This window comes from Vulpes vulpes, chromosome X (genome assembly GCF_048418805.1).
Source record: "Vulpes vulpes isolate BD-2025 chromosome X, VulVul3, whole genome shotgun sequence".
NCBI lineage: Eukaryota > Metazoa > Chordata > Mammalia > Carnivora > Canidae > Vulpes > Vulpes vulpes.
The window spans coordinates 11705653-11721644 of NC_132796.1; the positions used below are offsets into that span (position 1 = coordinate 11705653).

The 15992-nt window shown below is 48.6% G+C and overlaps 1 protein-coding gene across 3 annotated transcripts in view; it reads right to left on the minus strand.

The window, feature by feature from the left end:
• The window catches only part of PIR (pirin), a 105654-nt gene that overhangs the window by 66005 nt on the left and 23657 nt on the right, over window positions 1-15992 (minus strand). For all 3 annotated transcript variants that reach the window (XM_025986708.2, XM_072744888.1, XM_072744887.1), the window contains exons 4-5: window positions 3478-3561; window positions 113-319 (exon numbers count right to left, since the gene is read on the minus strand). In XM_025986708.2, the coding sequence (XP_025842493.1) occupies window positions 113-319; window positions 3478-3561 (291 nt within the window). The remainder of the gene's footprint in view (window positions 1-112; window positions 320-3477; window positions 3562-15992) is intronic.

Sequence of the window (15992 nt, forward strand, 5' to 3'; positions counted from 1 at the left end):
ATCCCGTGGGATGGGAACTATGATCAACCCAGTGAGACCTGGTGACCCCCATGGGGCCAGCCTCACTGACCGCACACGCGGACTTTCACAAACACGTAATGACACGGCTTACCTTTATTCCCAGGGCTTCTCCAGAAATGACAGCAACTGTCACACCATCCTTACTGGGTTTGGGGATTTCTTTACTTTTCAGTTCCTGGTACTGAGGCTCCACCATCTTCTCTGAGCTGCGCAAATTAACCCACAGCTGTAGGCCGTGGGCTGGCTCCTCTGAGCAAGGCATCTCGGCGTGCAGAATGCCCCGGCCCGCAGTCATCCACTGCAAACAGCAGACCAACAAGAAGGGAATATGTAACCCAGACTCTGCCAAGTCTGCAGGTGGGGCAGGTATGTCACGAGGGCTAAGCCGGGCACCTTACAGGTGCTGCTTTCAGGGTCCCAGGGCATCGGGGGGAACGACAGGGCCGCAGTGACAACCGCTGAAGCCATTTCCAGGATTCCAAATGCCTCGCAAGCTTCCTCATTTGAACTCCAAGCATCGGACTGGAACTCAACCCCGAGTGTCGGACTGAGCCCCGAGGTGGGGAGCTGCGGGCGGCCAGCGTCCCGGGCACCTCTCTCAGGAGATGCGCCCCACGGGTAAGGAACACAACTGGGCTGGGGGGAGAAGCCAACCAGCAATGCGGTGACAAAGGAGACCTCAGCCGGTCCAACGCGGACCTCTGGCCTCGCATGAACCTGAGGATTGCCCCAAACTCGGACGAGGTGGCCAAGCTTCTCTGTCCCCACCCCGGCAAACCATGAACTGTGCCCACCCCCATGGGGAGCGGCCCCGGGAGAGGCCGTCGGTGCTGCGGAGGGCGGTGCCTGGACGGCCGCCCGTGCTGGGGCACCTGGAGGACACCTGCGCGGACCTGCAGGTGCCGCCGCTCCAGGCCTGGGCACGGAGCCCTCACCACCCGGTGGGGCAGTAATCGCCTTGGCGCCGTGTCCTGGTTTAGGGACGCGAGCCTCAGGCCTGGGGGCAAAGGGATGGACCGTGTCCTGGTTTAGGGACGCGAGCCTCAGGCCTGGGGGCAAAGGGATGGACCGTGTCCTGGTTTAGGGACGCGAGCCTCAGGCCTGGGGGCGAAGGGATGGACCGTGTCCTGGTTTAGGGACGCGAGCCTCAGGCCTGGGGGCGAAGGGATGGACCGCGGCGGCCAGGCCGTGAGCCGGGGCCGGCCCCAGAGACCCTGCGATGAGGGACTGAAGCGCAAGTGTTCGCTTGGGAGGTGCTGCAGGAAGCCCCAGCGAAGGAGGAGAGAGCGAGCTCGGCAGGGGAGGGAGCCCAAAAGGGGCGCGAGGAGCAGGTGACACCTGCGGGCTCGGTCCCCCAGGGGCGCAGAGGGGGGCTTGGCGCTCTCCCCACCACCCGCAGCCCTCCCGGACAGGCGCCCCTCGGGTGTCCCTTCCCCAGCACAGCCGGCGGCCGAGCGCCTGGGACGGACAGCCACGGGGACTGCTGCCACCGGGACGCGGACGGGGGCAGAGGGCAAAGACGCAGGCCACCAACCGCGTCTTCCGGGCGGCCCTCGTGGGGACAGAAACCCCTCCCCAGTCAAAGCGCCCTTGGCACACGCCCGCCCGTAGCCGGCACCGCGGCGGGGTGGGGGCACCACGGGCTTCCGTGAGGCCGCACCCAACGGCCTGCCTCCTCCAGGCAGCTCTCCTGAGGCTGCACCCTTCGGGCGGAGACCCAGGCAAGGAGTCAGAAGCGAGCAAGGGTAAGAGGAAGGGAGTCCACGGACAGGGAACCGCAGGGGAAACGCCTCTGAGCATATCAGCTCCCAGATGGGAAAGAAGGCCAGCACGTATTTCCGAGTTTTCTTTCTGTCACTAAATCTAAATAGATTTCCGTCTTCCATTTGCTCAGACTGATTAAACCTTCCAATTAGAGGGGTCCGCGAACGACAGCCCAGGGGCCTAGACCCAGCCTGCCACCTGATCCGGTACGTGAAGTTTCGCTGGCACACGCATGTGCCTGTTCAGTGCCATCCTGTCCGCCTGCTTGCATGCTGTGGAGGCAGGGTGGATGGTTGCCACGTAGGGGACCACCTGCCCCACAAAGCCTCAAATATGTGCTCTCTGCTTACTACCGAAAACATGCGCTGAGGCCTGCTCTCTCACAACGTGAAGATCTCAGCGCCCCTCCACGCTGCGCTTCCTCCAACTGACAGCAGCTACTGGTGCATCTCAATGACTTGGCCTCCTGTTCCTTTCCGTGTTTCATTCACAGTTCGTCTCTCCATATTTTCAACCTACTTTTCATACCTTGTTTATCCTTTTTTAGATATGACCAAGTTTGGCAGGAACTTTTTCTTAATATGTACAGCCCATCCATTGGATTTGGAGGGGGAGAACAGATTTCTCATTTCAACCCCACCATTTGCTAGCTCTGAGGCCATGGATATCTTTTTTTTTTTTTTTTTTGGCATCTTTAAATCCCCATTCTCTCATTTTAAAAATGAGGTAGAAAGAATACTTACCTTACGGAGATTATGCACATGAAAATGCTTTCAATTTCATGTTCATTGAAACACCACAATTCAAATCTGTGCAGTTAAAACTCCACACAATATGTAAATAACCCCAGAAAATTCTTGACATAGGGTTCGGACTCACAAACCCAGCAAAGAATACCGAAGAGTTTCCTAGGGATTCTAATATGTTTCAAACAAGCCTAGGATGAACTAGGCTTGCCTAGGATCTTGCCTAGGATGCAAGATTTGCATCATGATCTTAAGTGGCAACATCTACCCCTGCAAACAAGTTGGAAGACAGAGAGTAAATTGTCACAGGGCACCGGGGTGGCTCAGTCGGTTAAGTGTCTGACTCTCAGTTTCAGCTCAAGTCATGATCTCAGGGTTGTGGGACTGAGCCCTGCAGCGGGCTCCTCCCTCAGCTCAGAGTCTACTTGAGATTCTCTCTCTGCCCTCCCCCTGCTCTCTCTCTCTCTCTCTCTCTCATAAATAAATAAATATATAAAATCTTAAAAAAAAAAAAGTAAATTGCCACAAATGTAGCAGAAAGGTCTAGAAAGATGAAGACTGGTACATGGATTTGGCAATGGGGACATCTGACTGACCACTGCCTACACAGGTTCAGTAGAGGTTTGCGTGGATGTTGAGAGGCCAACCCTGATTTCTGAGAGTGAAGGATGAAATGGGCGATGAGGAAGTTACGACAATCATCCTTGATTGTGCTTTTGAGAAACCAAAGAGAAAGACTAGTTGGGAACCTAAAAGTGACTTGAGGGGGTCAAGGAAAGCTTGAGGGGTGAATACCAAAAACCTATGCAGGCTTGTATGCTGAGTGGAAGGAGCCACAGAAAAGAAGAGGCCAAAAATTTAAGAGAGAGAAAGTGGGAATGTACTGGAATTGGGCGCACCCCCAGACACTATTACACCGTCAGCAATTCCTTGTCGTTGGCCATACCTGCAGGTCTCCTGGGTTCATCTGACCAACATGTCCACAGAAGTCTTCATGGGCCATGCTGCCGCCTTCCAGGAGGTAAGATACCTTTGACAAAACAAGCAGAAGAAAAAGTAGGTGTTCGGCAGCTGTGAGGAATGGTTGACTTGAAACTGTGTTGAGGCCAGTGTCGGGAGCAGCCGAGACAGGAGCGTGGGCGGAGGGAATGAATCTGAGGGCAAGGGCCATGCTAGCCCATGCAAGGTCTCAGAGAATTTCAAATAGGACCCCCTTCCTCCGCGTAGATGTGGCCCTGAGCGTGCCAGAGCTCACAGCCAGGTGACAGAAGCCCCCATTTGTCCCCTCGGCCTGCAGATGGGTCCCAGAGCTCAGGGTGCAATAGAGGCAGCTCCCGTTGAAACAGCAGGGCCGTGTTACCAAGGCCATGTTCACCCGGGTGTGTGGGACGACAGATCCCAGGTCTCCACACCTTTCCCTAAAAGCTGATTTGAGAAATCCAAAGGCAGTGTATTCCCAACACCAGGCATACAAACTCACTTAGGTGCTCAATAGACACACGTAAAATGTCAAACGGATTCATATAAATTAAAGTCAACTTTTCCGGGGGCATGTCCATACTAAATCTAAGAATGGCAAGAAATTGTGTTGTCAGGCAGAGTAGCTCCTAGCCACGTGTAGCTATTTAAGTTTAAACTAATTTTTTTGTATATTTTTTATTGGAGTTCTATTTGCCAACATAGAGCATAACACCCAGTGCTCATCCCGTCCAGTGCCCCCCTCAGTGCCTGTCACCCAGTCACCCCAACCCCCCACCCACCTCCCCTTCCACTACCCCTTGTTCATTTCCCAGAGTTAGGAGTCTCTCATGCTCTGTCTCCCTCTCCGATATTTCCCACTCATTTTCTCTCCTTTCCCCTTTATTCCCTTTCACTATTTTTGACAGTCCCCAAATGAATGAGACCATATAATGATTATCCTTCTCCGATTGACTTACTTCACTCAGCATAATACCCTCTAGTTCCATCCACATTAAAGCAAATAAAGTGAAACAAAACTAAAAATCCAGCTTCTCAGTTGCACTGGCCACATTTCAAATGCCGAACTCCTGGCTCTCCCCTTCCTCGTCTGCAATCAGCCTGCCCAGAGAAAGCGAGTGCCTCTGGGAGAGGCCAGCCCAGACCTTCATGGGTCCGGCACAGCCAGTGAGCAGTGACCTTCATGGGTCCGGCACAGCCAGTGAGATCTGAATAAAGTCTAAGTTTCGCTCACAATTCAGTATTTGGAAGCTCAGCCACGTGCAGATGGAAGCCACATTCTCTACCATCAGCTTTATCAGAAATAAGGTAGTCTTTTGTGTCTGCCATCTTTCTTATTCTTTTATGGTCTCCAATGGCTCAGAATTCATGCTGGGAAGTTAGGCCATCATTTATTATGCCTCCTCATACCCCAAACAAAGGGGAACTAAAGACCTGCTACCATCAAGTTGTTGAAATCTTATATTGTAGCCTTATAATAAACCCCCTTTGCCGTGAGCCAACTTTATAGGATGCCAGTTCCTGAAACCAAAGACTTACACAGAGCACTTATGACAGTAGAAATCAGGACTGCCTGATAGGAGGACTCTCCGTGTGGCATCCTGCCAAGCAACGACATGGAGGTACACCATGTACAGAGTGGCCTCGGCAGCAACCTCTACCCCAGGTGACAGGCAGACAGTTACGGAAATTGGAGGTTCAAGGTTGTGACAGTTCATTTCATGTGACAACTTGACTGGGCTAACGGATGCCCAGATACATGTAAAGCATTACTTCTGGTTGCATCCATGAAGGTGTTTCCAGAAGAGACTGGCATTTGAGTCAGTAGACTGAGTAAGGAAGATTGCCCTCACCAGTGTGGGTGGGCATCATCCAATACACTGGGGGCCCCAACAGGACAAGAGGCAGAAGGGTGAATTCCTCCTCTTTCTCCTTTAGCTGGAACATCTAAGGTCTCCTGTCCTCAGACATCGGAACTCCTAGTTCTTGGCCTTCAGATGCTGGCACTGACACCAGCAACAACCCCTGTCCCGTGTCCCGTCCCCCGGTCCCCTGTCCCCAATTCTTAGACCTTGGGCCTCAGACTAAATTATGCTACCAGCTTTCCCAGTTCTCCAGCTTACAGAGGGGAGATCGTGAGACTTCTCCACCTCCATAACTGTGTGAGCCAACTCCTATAATAAACCTCCTCTTGTACATCCATGACAGCGATTCCAAATCAGTGGAGCCAGGATGCATTTTCTGATAAACAGTATTGGAACTGACTGACCATATGAGAAGAGAGAGTAAGCCTCCACTATATATGGAAATGTATTCCGAGTGGATAAAGATTTAAATGTTAAAAATAAACTTCTGAGATTTAAATCCAAGAAGACAAAATGTCAGCACAAATCTGTCTTTGCAATTTATTATAGCAGCAAGAAGACAGGAACAATCGGATGACGGGCCTACTAGGGCACACTTACCTAATTATGGTACAGTCATACAAGAGAATATTATACAACTGTTAAAAAAGTGATGTAGGGCAGCCCGGGTGGCTCAGCGGTTTAGTGCTGCCTTCAGCCCAGGGCATGATCCTGGAGACCCAGGTTCGAGTCCTGCGTCGGGCTCCCTGCATGGAGTCTGCTTCTCCCTCTGCTGCGTTCTCTCTCTTTCTGTCTCGCTCATTAATAAATAAATAAATAAGTTTTTTAAATAAATAAATAAATAAGTGATGTAGAGCTCTATTCACTGACCCAGAAAACCAAAATACTATTTTTTTAAAGATTTTATTTATTTATTCACAAGAGACACACACAGAGAGAGAAGCAGAGAGACAGGCAGAGGAAGAAGCAGGCTCCATGCAGGGAGCCCGATGTGGGACTCGACCCCAGGTCCCCAGGATCAGGCCCTGGGCTGAAGGCTGTGCTAAACCACTGAGCCACCTGAGCTGCCACCCAAAATACTATTTAATCAAAAACAGCAAGTTACCGACAGCAATTTTATTTAAAGAGGTCACATACAATGATGAGTTTAAATGGGTTCATTTAAATAAAATTGTATCCCGTCATGTTAGGGTTTGCGTGGAGATGCCTGGACAGACACATCAAAATGTGGACAGTGGTCATCTCCAGGTAGTAGAATTGCAAGTACATTGTATTATATCCTCATCCCACTTTTCTGATAGTTTGGGTCTTCCTGCAATGAGTAGTTTACTTTTTTACAACGAAAACAACTCTTTTATTTTGTGAAAATATAAAGATGCTACTGTTCACCGGTGAATGAAAAGAAGTGACCTGCTTTCTTCTGCAGAGATGCTGGTGAATATTTCTTCCCTCTTTAGGTGAACTGGGGGTGGCCAGGAAGGCGGTGAGACAGAAGGGAAAATACAAAGAATTGGAAGAATAACACCATACAGTGTGAGAGGACCATGCAGCGAGCTGCGATGTTGCTAGGCAGAAAAGACCTGGAATTATTATTATAGAGGCCAAACTAGGAATGAAGTACTAAGGACCTCATACGAAGCTTAAAAATTAAAGAGGACAAATGAAAAGCTTCCAAATCTCAAACAACCAAACTAGAAGGAACAGTGTCTAGAATTGCTTTTCCTTTTCCTGTTTATGCAGGCATTTTTGATTAAAATAACTGCATAATAAAGGCAATTTTCATTCTGTTTGGGTGAAGCTTTGAGTTCTCAAAGGAGTCTCTTTCAAATCATATTCCTTCCATCTCCGAAGTTTTTTCAATTACCCCAGCCTAGGGACTTTCGAGTTGTTAATCATCTAAAAAGATGTCAGGCAACTTTAAAAAGTAAATTGTGGTGAGCATGACTCATTCAAAGATGAAAATTTACGCAGACACCAAAAGAGGTTTGTGCGTGTGTGCGTGCGTGCTTGTTGCAAGTTTTATTTTAGAGAGCAATGCCAACACTGTTTCTAAAAGGCAGAAGGCGGTTATCCCCACTTTTCCCCTACTTTTTCAGCGTGGATGTCCTCTTTTCTCTGGTCATACAAAAGTCAACATCCTGCCTCCCATCCTAAATACTATAAAATCTGAATTGGAGAAGTCTGGTCAATGAAGCTTTACTGAGGCCATAACGCCTGCCCTTGACCACTTAAAGCAAAAGCCATACTTTTAGCCGTTGGGAGGGAAGAAAAAAAATCAGAAACCAATGACCCCTTAGTTTTGCTTATCTTTTCTTTTCTTTCTTTATTTTTCTTAAGTGCTGTAAATCCTACACTGAGACCTTCAGTATAAATGATGCCTGCAGAGGATATTTTTTGAAACTCAAGCCGTACTCTGAGAGCTGACACAAACCAGATGATCTTTTAGGACATTACATAATCGCAAACACCTGGAGAGTTGCTGTGGGTGGCTGATGGAACTGGGAGTGTTATGTTTAAACTCAAGAGTTGCGTGTGTCTAATTAAGAAGTCTGTAATCTGAAACAGGTGTTTTTTTTTAAAGGACTTGCCATGCTTTCTGATCCTGCTCCGTCCTTTCCTCCATCCTAGTCCTAAACTTTCCATGGATCTTCAAACACTTCTGCTTCCTTGTCAGTTCTTATTTCCTGATGCCTTTGCCTATTTGGAAGGAGAGAGACATGACGCCGAAACAGGAACCAGAGAAAAGTGCCACTTGCAACGTGAAATTTAAGAAACGTGCACCTCAAGGAGCTATCACTTAATTCTGAAGAATTATAGCACGAGATAGAGTCAAGTTTGTTGTTTCTTTCTGGCTGGTATTTAGAAGGACGAGTGTGATGATCTCATTCAATGTTTCTAGATGCAAGACTTTTTCTTTAAAGCACAAAGTTTGCACTATAGATAAAACTACGTTTACTTTTCATTTCCCCGTGCCTGAAATGGTGGCTCTTTTTTTCTATTGGTAGCTGAGTAGGAAAAAGAGAAAAACAAAACAAAAACAGGGGTGGAGGCCATGGCTGTGGAGAGAGGCCAGCAAGGAGCATATTGCATAATAGAAGCAGCTAGCAGGTCTTCAAGGCTAGAAATGTAATGTTCGGATCCATACAATTAAGGACCCACGTTATTTTACAAAAATGTTTTACTTACTTGGGCAATTGCGGAGAAATCTGGAATATCACCCCACTAAAATAAGCTCATCCAATCCCGACCCCACATAAACACCTTCACAAGTGCCAATGGGTGGGTTTAACAAAAAAGGAAGAGATTAAAAAAAAAAAGGAAAAGATAAACAACGTGGAAAAGAAAAAAGATAACCAAATGGTTTAGGAATTCAGCCAACTATTTTAAAGCTCCACTGGGTCCTGCCTTGCCATTTCCTGCCACAACGGTGCCCAGGGTGGCCAACCCTGAGGGATTCCCCACCCCGCACTGCCCCCTGGTGGCGGGGCCCGGCCTTGGGGAACCACTCAGGCTCTGGGGCCTGGGTTGGAATCTCAGGTTTGCCATTTACCACGTGTGAAACGCAGAGCCAAGTGCTTTGACTTCTTGGAGGCTCAGTTTCTTCATGTACAACATGGACCCAGGGGAGGGGCTCACCAAGTGAAGTGAGGAAACGTGTGCACAGTTCCCGGCACATGACAAGTGGTCAGTAAGTTCCAGAACTGGCACAGCTGCCACACTTCCGCTGGCAGAGATCCCGTTGGTGGGTCTTCCCTCACGCCTCCTGGAAAGTGTGTCTCCCGATATGCTCATGGCTCACTCCTCAGGCCTCTGTTCATTCAGGCCTCCATTCAAACGTCACCGCCTAAGAGAGGACGCCCCCACCCAGCCCGTCACATCGGTCGGCCTAGTCTTTATCTTCCTACGCTGACATGTTTCCTCCTCTTAGCTTCTTCCCAAAGGGACACTAGACCATATAATTATTTGGTTATTCATCATCTGTCTTCCCTAAGAAAGCATAACCTCCCCTGAAGGTTCCAGAACAGCGCTGGCAGTGGAGATCCGTGACACATCAGCATGGACAAAGCCCCCGACTCTGAGAATCTACGATCTACAGGTCACGGATGAAAACACTGTGGCTTAATGTGCTTAAGTCACACCATTAAGAACAGCAGAGCGAGGACTTCAATCAACATGTTGTCTCTGAAGATAAAATCACGTCACCCTCTCATGCTGCCTCACCATCTCGGCAGCAACACATGCGTTGTGAGATCTGATGGGAATTGCAAAAACAGGCGGGACTGAGGCACCTGGGTGGCTCAGTCGGTTAAGCGTCTGACTCTTGATTTAGGCTCAGGTCATGATCGCAGGGTCGTGAGATCGAGCCCCAAGTCGGGCTCCACGCTGGGCATGGAGCATGCTTGAGATTCTCTCTCTCCCTCTCCCTCTGCCCCTCCCCCTGCTCATTCTCGAGGAGAGATGAAAGAGAGAGAGAAAGATAAGACAGAGAAAACCAGCCAGGACTGCCCACTGCAAGGGCTTTAGACGAACTGGCCACCTCTGGCAAAGAAAGGGTCCTCGCGCTGTAGTACACAAAGCTGAAAACAGGCCTCATGCATCATGGATGAGGTGGAGAAAAGGCGGGTGGAGGGACAGGGAGCCACAGGTTCCTGAGAGGAGGTGCTCCCAGGATCCTTCCTTGGTGTGGACACGAAGAGTTCCACCCAACAATGTCTAACTACAGAGAAAAGAACTTACTTAGTTTAGGCAATTTTCCTTTTACATTTTTCTGTTGCTCCCATTCACAAAAGTCTCCCAAATCTACTAATTCTCCTCTCCCTCGGAGTAAAATATCTGACATGCACATCAAGGCTCGATACCGATCATATTCCTGCATCTAACTGAATGGCAGACTCCCTCGGAAACTTCCAGCTGCTTCTAGAACCCCAGGGCCAGGCCAGGAACGCCCTTTCTCTTCCAACCCCACTCAGGATTCAACGTTTTGTGGAAGCTCTTCAGACAACCTATCGCTGGCTCCTCCCATAATCGCAGGCTGACAGCACCTAAATCTCTTAAAACTGTGGTCAAGGTGTCCGTGCCCCTTGTGTTCCAGTTCCCGGGTTCTACTGAAGGGGCAGCAGGGGGATGGCTTGCCGACTTCGAGGATTACCCGAGTTTCCCACCTGCAAAAGTGTCAGGTCTGCACCCAGGGTGAGAATGTGCATCGTCAGAAGTATTGTTGCTTAAGAGCGCCCTCTGCTGATGCTAACGACGTGTGCTCGCTGTTTTTCTACTATCAGACCTCAGCAGAACAGCGAGAGGTCTTGCAAATCAAGCCCCTGAAAACTAAGCCTGTCCTCTAGGCCGTGCATGGGGTCTCTTGCTTCAGGACCGTATGTGGGTGGCCAGGTGCCATCTGGGCATCAAGGGACCGGCTCAGAAACAGGAAATTAGAAATCACCCAAAAGGAAGACAGTGATCATCCGTTCCCTACCTTCAGGGAGCCACCACTCTAGCAGGGGAAACTACTAAAATGTGCAGAAAAGAGAAGTTAATACCAAAAAGAAATACAGGGGCGCCTGGCTGGCTCAGTCAGTGGGGCGCGCGACTCTTGATCTCGGGGCTGCAAGTTCAAGCTCCATGCTGGGTGTAGGGGTAACTTAAAAATAAAATCTTAAAAAAAAGAAGTACAATTAGTCCCTATGGAAACACAGAAAAAAAAGATCAATTCTGATGAGCAAGAATCTGAAGGAATGGGGGAGTCATTCATGGAGGAGCAGTTCCCCCAGCTGGTCCTTAAAAGACTGCCCTGCTGGGAAAAAGCTGGGGTGACTGGGGCACAAAAGTGCAGAGGAGGAGGAAAGGAATTTGTAGGTTGGAATAAAAGCCTATAAGCAATTAAAGCATGGTTTTATTAATTACCATGTCATTACCAGATCGTGAATGGTTTTGTGGCTGCAAGAAGTTAAATGGCTACCCCGAAACATCCAGGCGGTTAACCAACCTAGTCCATTTCCTCAGTGAAGTTCAGAGAAGAGCCAGACAGGAGGACATTTGGATCCCTGAACCAAAACAGCATCAGGACCCACAGTTAGTAACAGAAAGACTCGGACGTGTTTGCAGCTGGGGATCCGTGTCACGGATGCAATCTCATTTCTAATGGTATTAACTTAAGAATGTTTTGGGGCAATTCCAGATGTACAGAAAGGGAACTCTGTTCCAGGAGTGGGAGGGTGGAAGAGTGGACAAGTGCGGGCCCGGGATCAGATGGGCCTGCCCAATCCTGCCCTATATGGGCTGCGGGACCTTGACAAGTCACCACTTCCGAGCCTGTTTCCTCATCTATAAAATAGGGGAGGAGGGCTTTCAATTCCTACTTTTCAGGACTGCTGTGAAGCCCGGAGGTAACGTATAGCAGGCATACGGAGCGTTTCATAAAACTGGTAGCTCAGACTGCCTGGCAAATCTCCTTCGGGTTTAGTCCCATGTGGTCAAGGCATTTCATTTTCACAGAGTCGATTGATGGAAAACTCTGAAACAACTTTGCTAAGACTGTTGAAGATTTACAAGAATTTTTTTAAAGATTTATTTGTTTATTTTCTGGGGGAGGGGCAGAGGGAGAAAGAGAGGGAGTCTTTTTTTTTTTTTAAAAAAGGACTTTATTTATTTATTAGACACAGAGAGAGGCAGAGACACAGGCAGAGGGAGAAGCAGGCTCCCCGCAGGAGCCCAATGCGGGACTCGATCCCGGGACCCCAGATCACGCCCTGAGCTGAAGGCCAACTCAACCACTGAGCCACCCAGGCATCCCAGGGAGAGAGAGTCACAAGCAGACTCCGCACTGAGTGCAGAGCCCAATGTGGGGCTCAATCTCACGACCCTGAGACCGAGACTGGAGCCGAAACCAACTGACGGGGCCACCCAAGCACCTGTGCAAGGAGTTTTTTTTTATCACATACTGATCTATGTTCATTGACTCTGGACTTAATTTCAGTCTCACTTCAAAAGCATTATTTGGTGACATAAAAGGATGTTTAATGACTGGTTTACTGTCTTTATTACATCCCCTCTTCCAACGTGTCTGTGTAAGAACTCTAGGAATGCAGCCTCTCAGACACGAGTGGTTTCTGTTTGTAATTGTAACAGGGGGAGGCGGCGCGGAGGGGGAAACCTGCTGGGGATGTATCTGGTTTACTTTTGTTTTTTGTTTGTTTTTTTTTTTTTTTTTTTTTATTTATGATAGTCACAGAGAGAGAGGCAGAGAACAGGCAGAGGGAGAAGCAGGCTCCATGCACCGGGAGCCCGATGTGGGACTCGATCCCGGGTCTCCAGGATCGCGCCCTGGGCCAAAGGCAGGCGCTAAACCGCTGCGCCACCCAGGGATCCCTCTGGTTTACTTTTGAAGACCAATTCAGTTAATTGCTGCTTTCCCTCCTGTGACCGATGCTTCTAGACATAGGCCAGGGTTTCGTTCTCTGCTGTGAGAACTGGCCCCTGCGCTGCAGGACGTTCAGCAGCATTCCTGGCCTCTATTCACTAGATGGCAGCAGCACCCTCCAGTTGGTATAACCAGCAATGTCCCCAGAAATGGCCACATTGACCCCACTTAGTCAGTCACCCCCACTTGAGAACCACTGACGTAGACAGTCTAAAATCCCAATTTTGGGACTAAAGATCATACTATTTAGAATGACAGTATTAACTTGGGAGTTTCAGGATATAAAGCATTGGTCATTCATTCATAACTGAAGGTCATACCCTGCTGTGAAGGCCTTTCCCAAATAATGGCCCAACCTACAGCTTGAGATCCCACCCCCCCCCCTACACATCCAATTTTTTTTTTTAATTTATCCCACAGAGTTTTTATTTATCTTTTTAAGTAAGCTCTATGCCCAACATGGGGCTGGAACTCATGACCCTGAGATCGAGTCACACGGTCTACTGAGCCAGCCAGGTGCCCGCTCTACACATCTAATTCTTAGTCTGACTACTTCCTCACTATTTCTAGAATATCCCCATACCACGCCCTCTGCCTTTTCCTCCACTGTCCAGAGAGTTCTAACTTATTCCTTAAGATTGTACCAAATGGCCAATTTCCTGCTGAAACTCTCCCAGACCTTCCTGTGAGAAATGCTAGCTTCTCCCTCAGAATGTGAAACTTCATCAACAGGACCTCTCTTGTTCCTCCTTAATTATTTTCTAACGGTCTTGCAAACTGGAAGTCCTCTGCCCCCACTTGGGAACTCACATTCACACGCGCGTGCAGGCTTGCACACAGGTAGCTGTTGACTGGAACAGAACACAAACCCAGTTGATTTTATGTGCAGAGGCCAGACCCAAGTCAGAGAGGCCTCGGCAAGAGTTCCTGGAGAGCCGGCGAGCACCAGGAGCTTCACCAGCCATGAGAGCACTGCTGATCTTATATGGTACGTGAAGAGGGAATTTTGAAAATACTGATTATTTGAATAACCAATACACATTGCTCAAAAGTGAAAGGCACAACAAGAAAAAAGAGGGATAGAGTGAAAATGAACTTTCTCCTCCTCACCGCTCAGTAACCTTCCCTGGAAGGCATAGGACCGGCTTCCTGGGTGTCCCGCAGAGATGATGTAGGCATACCCAAGAATCAAGGTCTAAGTGGGACACCTGTCCCATCAACATGTCCATCAACACATGACCAATAAACAAAACGGGACATATCCATACGATGGGTAATTATTCAGCCATAAAAATGACTTAAGTGCTGACACACATCACAACATGCAAGGGCCTTGAAAACATTCGCTAAGTGAAAGAAAACAGACACAAACGACCAGATATCATCTGATTCCTTTTATATGAAATGTGCAGAGGGACACCTGGGTGGCTCAGCGGTTGAGCATTTGCCTTCCGCTCGGGTCATGATCTCAGGGTCCTGGGATCGAGCCCCACATCGGGCTCCCTGCTCAGTGGGGAGTCTGTTTCTCTCTCTGTCTCTGCCTGCCGCTCCCCCTGCTTGTGCTCTCTCTTTCTCTCTCAAATAAATAAAATCTTTTAAAAACTAAAATAAGCCTGATGAAAATGTGCTGGAATTGGTGGTGATAGCTGCACAATACCTTGAAAATACTACAAACCGCTAAATATTTTCAAAAAGCTTTGTGACTCTGTATCTGTCATTAAGCGTTGATTTTCTAAGCACCATCTTTTGGAATTGTAATGTGAATTTTGGAGTTCTATTTTCTTTGAATCAATGTAGAAGTAATCACTCATTAAAACAGCCCATCTGGGGATCCCCGGGTGGCTCAGTGGTTTAGCACTTGCCTTCAGCCCACGGCATGACCTGGAGACCTGAGTTCGAGTCCCACATCGGGCTCCCTGCATGGAGCCTGCTTCTTCTCCCTCTGCCTGTGTCTCTGCGCCTCTCTCTCTCTCTGTATCTCTCATGAATGAGTAAATAAAATCTTTAAAAAAATAAATAATAATAAATAAAACAGCCTATCCTTCCCACAGCACAATTGATAATAAGCCATTTTTAAAAACAATAAAGGTAAGGATGCCTAGGTGGCTCAGTGGGCTAAGCATTTGACTCTTGATTTCGACTCAGGACATGATCTCAGGGTCGTGAGAACAAAGTACTAAATGAATAAATAAATAAATCTTTTTTTAAAAAAAAGAATAAAAGTAGTCTTTGCTTTTTTTTAAAGATTTTTAAAAATTTATTCAAGAGCGAGAAAGAGTGGGCCCAAAAGGGGGGAGGGAGGGAGAGAAGCAGACTCCCCGCTGAGCAGAGAGCGGGACTGGGAGCTCTGATCGCAGGACCCTGGGATCATGACCTGAGCTGAAGGCAGACGCTTAATCAACTGAGTCACCCAGGTGCCCTAGTCTTTGCTTTTTATACAAATCCTACACTAATGCCATAATGGTTCTGTCACTTTCCAACTATCATGGAGATTATTCTATATTTGAACATATCAAGCTGTGGCATTCTCCTTAATGGCTGTAGAGCACGTCACTGCAGGGACATGTGTGTTTAAACCACTAGTTCTCGGGCAGCCCGGGTGGCTCAGCAGTTTAGCGCCGCCTTCAGCCCAGGGCCTGATCCTGGAGACCCAGGATCGAGTCCCATGTCAGGCTCCCTGCATGGAGCCTGCTTCTCCCTCCGCCTGGGTCTCTCTGCCTCTCTCTCTCTCTCTCTGTGTGTGTGTGTGTGTCTTTCATGAATAAATAAATAAAGATCTTTAAAAAAAAAAGCAACCCACAGATTGGGAGAAAATATTTAAAAATTAAAAAATAAACCATTAGTTCTCGCCTGGAGGCCATTTGGTAGCCTCCCCAACGCACACAGTAGGCAATATCTGGAGATATTTTTTGTTGTCACCACTGGAAGTGGCGGGGGGGGGGGGCTACTGGCATCTAGTGGAGAGAGGCCAGGGAAGCTGCTCAGCATCCTGCAATGCACAGGATGGCCCTCACAGTAGTTATCCTCTCAAAATGTAACAGTCCCCAGGTTGAGAAGCCTTGATTTAAACAGCCCATGATTAGGGACGCCTGCGTGGCTCAGCGGCTGGGTGCATGCCTTTGGCTCAGGTTATGATCCTGAGATCCGGGATCGAGTCCCGCATCGGGCTCCCCACGAGGAGCCTGCTTCTCCCTCTGCCTA